At 36.7% G+C, this 5,041-nt stretch overlaps 1 protein-coding gene across 1 annotated transcript; it reads left to right on the forward strand.

The window, feature by feature from the left end:
* Positions 1 to 1,284: 1,284 nt before the first annotated feature.
* FOMMEDRAFT_159234 (uncharacterized protein) lies at positions 1,285 to 1,626 on the forward strand (the record flags this gene model as incomplete). The annotated part of the gene is made up of 2 exons (XM_007269220.1): positions 1,285 to 1,462; positions 1,526 to 1,626. The coding sequence occupies 2 exons, from the start codon at positions 1,285 to 1,287 to the stop codon at positions 1,624 to 1,626; spliced, it is 279 nt and encodes a 92-aa protein (XP_007269282.1).
* Between the last annotated feature and the right edge of the window lie 3,415 nt (positions 1,627 to 5,041).

A 5,041-nucleotide genomic window follows, 5' to 3' on the forward strand; every position in this document is an offset into this window, starting at 1 on the left:
AGTGTGTCATTATATGCTCTTGATCTTCAGCCGTTGATTACATAAGCAAGTCAGGTATCAGTTGCCCAAGATAATCTAAGTATAATGTACATATTATATACTTATAGTATACTTTTATTAAGATAATAGGGTACAATAAGTGCTCTTACACTATTATATACATTAATATACCTTTTGCATAAATTATAAGATAACAATAGTTATTATTACATTATTATATTATAAATATAACTCTTTTTTTAAGATTATAATTTAAATGTAATACAAGTATAATACTTTAGGTTATCATACAAAGTTAGTAAAATACATGTAATAGATTTTATTCATCCTTAGTAATTATGTAGTCTTTATATACATTAATATGTCTTATTTAAACATTACAGTTCATTTACAAACCTTACAATTACTTTACAATGTATATACAATACACATGTTACTTTACAAAGTCTATAAGAAATTACAAGAAATGTGACATTTTCCTGATGTAGTTTCCAACATTGTCAACATGTTGGGAATTAGCTAACTATATTATACAATATGCCCAAAATAGTAAGTTTCCTCAATAAATGCAAGAATTTGGTAGGGCTAACAATTGGTTGATAATTTATTTCAATCTCTCTAGGGGAGAGGACTTGTACAAACATAATTATGTACTTTATTCCCTCATTTTTCTGTTTTTTTGAACAACTAATATGCTACTTAATACAGTTCACTAGTGACACCACATAGTATTTTTCCCTGTTTCAGTTCCCCTTATGGTTATAGTTGCTGATGTCCGGTCCCAGACTGCTCGGACTCGGTCCGGACACAGGACTGGACTGATGGACCAGTCCTCTGCAGTCTGGTCCTTATGGGTCCAGGAGAGGTCCGGTCCTGGGTCCATCATTTTGAGAAATTTCCCGGACCGATGGACTCGTCCAGACCCAGACTGGACTCCAGACCTGAATAACCTGAACTAATGTCTCAAATCTTGTTTCCCATATCTCTAGCTCACTATACTAAAACAGATCATACTCCTTTAAGGATCTTTGAATATTAGCTAGCACTTGTATAGTACATTTTACAAGTTTCTGGCAGTCCAAGCAAAGCAAAACTTTACTCCTGTTCTTTACTGTTCAATGTATGGCTTACTAAACTTGACTCTTCCTATCTGGTTATTGTCTCCTAAAATATTTATTCCCTTTATGTGTATTTCTTTCCCATTTCCTATTTTTGCCCTCTTTTTAGTCTGCTACTAAGCCACACTTCTCTCTCTCTCTTCCATATTCACTCCTCTCCCGTCCTATGCCAAAGACGCTGCAGTCCCAGCTGCCCTCCCCAGTCAAGCAGCCAGCCAATGCCCCTGCCCCTGACAAATTAGACAAGATGTCCGAAATCGCTCTCAGAAAGAAGAAGAACGCCGACACTCAGGCTGCTTTCCGTGCACGCCGTGCCAACTATATTGCCACCCTCAAAGAGACAGGTCCGTCTGCTGCTAAGTACCTAAATATTCATGTTCTGACAACTAAGTGTCCATAAATCACAGTAACCAGCTTAGAGGCAGTTGTAGTCCAGCTTCAGGACTTGTGTCGCAAGGCTCACACCGAAGCCTCAGAATTGTGTCAGGAAAACCACTACAGTGTCTAGTCTGTAGATTATGTAGTATATACAAAAATATATTACTTTTGTACTTAGATACAAAGAATAATACTCTAACTCATCTCTTAAATTTTTTTTCTCTCAGGTCCAGTTATGGACCAGTCCAGAACTGGACTGGAACTTGGGTCTGGTCCACTACCCGTCCACATAGGTCTGGTCCCCAGTCCGGGACACTCCCGGACCGCAGATTTGGTCCGGTCCTGAGTCCAGGTGAAGTATGCCCAGACCGGACCAGGACCGGACTTCAGCAACTATACTCGTGGTTATCCTTGTGAGTAACCCACGTGGATAACCTCAGTGTGGCAAACTGGCCAGTTTCCACTCATACTCTAATACCTTTGAGAGCTACTTGTCAGAAGCAATTACCGTAGCAGCACGCGCGAGACAGAATCACGTCATGCAGAGATCAGAATTTTAGTCAGAATGTAAAAGCAGCTGTTCGAAGCAACTTTCTCACATTCTAATAAATATTTTGCATACTTTTTTAATTAAATCTTGCCTCGCGTGGCACTCAGTTCATTGGCCTTTGTCTTTTTTGTTACATATTCTTGCTTATGCGTGAGAAACTGAAGCCTCTGGAAAAGCCACCCGAAGCGGGAGTGCTTTGAAAGCATGCATAATCATTAGGAATTAATTCCAAGGTGCAAAACTGCAAGGGACTGTCTAAGGTAGTAGTCTAAAGGACAACTGCATACTGCATACACGCTGAGCGCGTATATAAGGCAATAAATAAAGTGCTGCGAATCCCCAACCCCAGAACTCACTTTCAATCACTTTCAAACCACAGCATTGTCAATCTAGGCTCTAGCACATTATTTCAGCTTTCTCAACTGGATAACATGGTTGTAAAAATTCACAGACATGCTCCCTCAGTATGCACCTGCACAGTCACAGTTGCACTGAAAGAGATCAACGTCCCATACAAGATCATACCAGTTAGCATAGCTATTATGAGATGATTAGTTCATCAACGGACGAACCACGAGACAATGACTTCATAATGTCTCAGTTAGAATACATACAATATAAGGACGAGAGACACTGAGCAGTCAATTGTCACCTCACCCCTTGTCTATGTGTGCCCCCCTTTAAGTTCTCCCTCTCAACAGGTTATGAGCCTTGTGCTCCCTGCATACATGCATCCACTGTACACTCTAAACTCTTTACTTGCATACATTTGCACACATTTGCATCATGGTTCCCCCACATACAGATACGCACTGTAAACCAGCCAATGTACCTAAATACTTTGGTCAAAACATTACAATGCTTAAGACCAAAGCAAACTACAAGATGTGGCACTACTGTATCGTTTCTAGTGTTGCAGCTATGTGCTTCGAACACTTACTAAAGGATGAACTGCAGAACGAAGCTGAGAGGGAGATGGCTAAGGCCATTCATGCATGCATAGTCAATAACATTGCTGACACAATATTGGCAAACTATATACACTTCAATACGTCTATCCCTTAGTTAATGAAAGCACTTGAAGAACACTTTAACCCTCAGACAGCACATAAAAAGGCTATTGACAAATCAGCACTGTTTATTTGTAGAGACCATGTAAAACATTTCGGACGTACATTAGACAGACTTGAGGAAGCATATGCAACTCTGTCTGCTAACAGTGATCCACCATGCAACTCTACATACAAAGCAGCAATATTGCTTGCCACTCCTGAGCAATATACACATGTAGTAAATATGATAATACAATCTACTGATGCCCAAAACGAAGGCAAACTAGTCAATGAACATAAGAAAGTTGAACCAAAGCAACTAATCCTTGCATTACAGAATGCCTACAACGATTACTGTGCTAAACGAGCACAAGATTCCAATGATTGGACAAAGAATAATGCACACATTAATACAATGTATAAAGCCAATAAGCAGAGGAAATTCAATCTGCCAAATCCGTTCAATCTGACAAAAGCAAAATGTTTCAATTGTAGAAAAACAGGACATTTCTCTAAGGAATGCTGCAAACCTCCTACTGAAGCTACAAAGCTTGCATGTGCCAAACATCAGGCTAACATTGCACATAAAACAAATCAAACTGTGGAAAACACAATGAACACATTTATTATTGAAAACCCAAACGAAAACAATGTTGAATTAAAGGAAAGCAATGTTGAAATGAATGATAACGTCTACACTCTTATTCTGAGCAACCAGGACAAACAATTCAAACAATACGTTTCCTGGGTATGTACTAACGTATTTACAAATACAATCATAGCTAACAAGAAATCCTATACACAAACAATGGATTTACTCGATTCTGGTGCATCAATACATGCTACTCCTTATCTATTTCAATTAACAGATGTACACAACATAACTCCTACAATTGTAACTATTGTAAATAGGTCAACAATGACTCTTAATCGAGCTGGATCTATGTGTATCAAAATCCTGAAGAATATATGAGAAAAAAGCGTCATAACATTACAAAACGTCTATTACTATCCACAAATGACCTTTTCCCTCATAAGTCAAGTGCTACTATGTAGGGAAGGTTATTCTTTTATGTTTACAAACAATAATTGTACTATAACATCACCATGTAACGAATACATTGGACATATACGATTGAGAAATAACTTGTATATTTTGTACAATAATTATTTATTAAAAACAATGAACAAACTATCTATTTATGATATACATAAATGCTTTGGACACATAAGTTACGATTATATTAAACGATTATTAAAGACACAACCAAGTGTACTATCAACTAAAATAATGAACTATGAAGAAAAAGAATGTATTGAATGCATAAAAGCAAATATCAAACGTACACCAATACCAAAACTATGTCAATCTCCTCTTACAAATCAATTTGGAGATCTTATTCATATTGATATTGTTGGTCCTATTGAACTGCACACATATAAGAACATACACTACTTATTAACAATTGTAGACGATTCTACTTGTTGGTGCATAATGCTCAAATTACAAACAAAATCTGATGCATATATGTAATACGTATGATGGACAACTAAAATATTTACACAGCACAGAGTTAAAATAAAACTTTTACAAAGTGATAATGATACTGTATTCCTTAGTGAAGATTTCCAACAATATTTAGATTCACAAGGAACAAAACGAAGATTAACAGTACATCATACTCTACAACAGAACAGAATAGTGGAACAAACACATAAAACTATATTTAGAGGTGTAAGAGCATATCTAACATCTACTGAATTACTGTTTACATTATGGGCCAAAGCAGCAATTCATATTACTTATATTCATAATAGAACACTGTGTGCTGCTTTAAATTATAATACCCCACATTACAAACGTTACAGAACACACAGAACAATTGATAATATATACGAATTTGGTCAATATATTATCATTTGCAATGAAATCCTACAAAAAT

This window comes from Fomitiporia mediterranea (genome assembly GCF_000271605.1).
Source record: "Fomitiporia mediterranea MF3/22 unplaced genomic scaffold FOMMEscaffold_9, whole genome shotgun sequence".
NCBI classification, from domain to species: domain Eukaryota; kingdom Fungi; phylum Basidiomycota; class Agaricomycetes; order Hymenochaetales; family Hymenochaetaceae; genus Fomitiporia; species Fomitiporia mediterranea.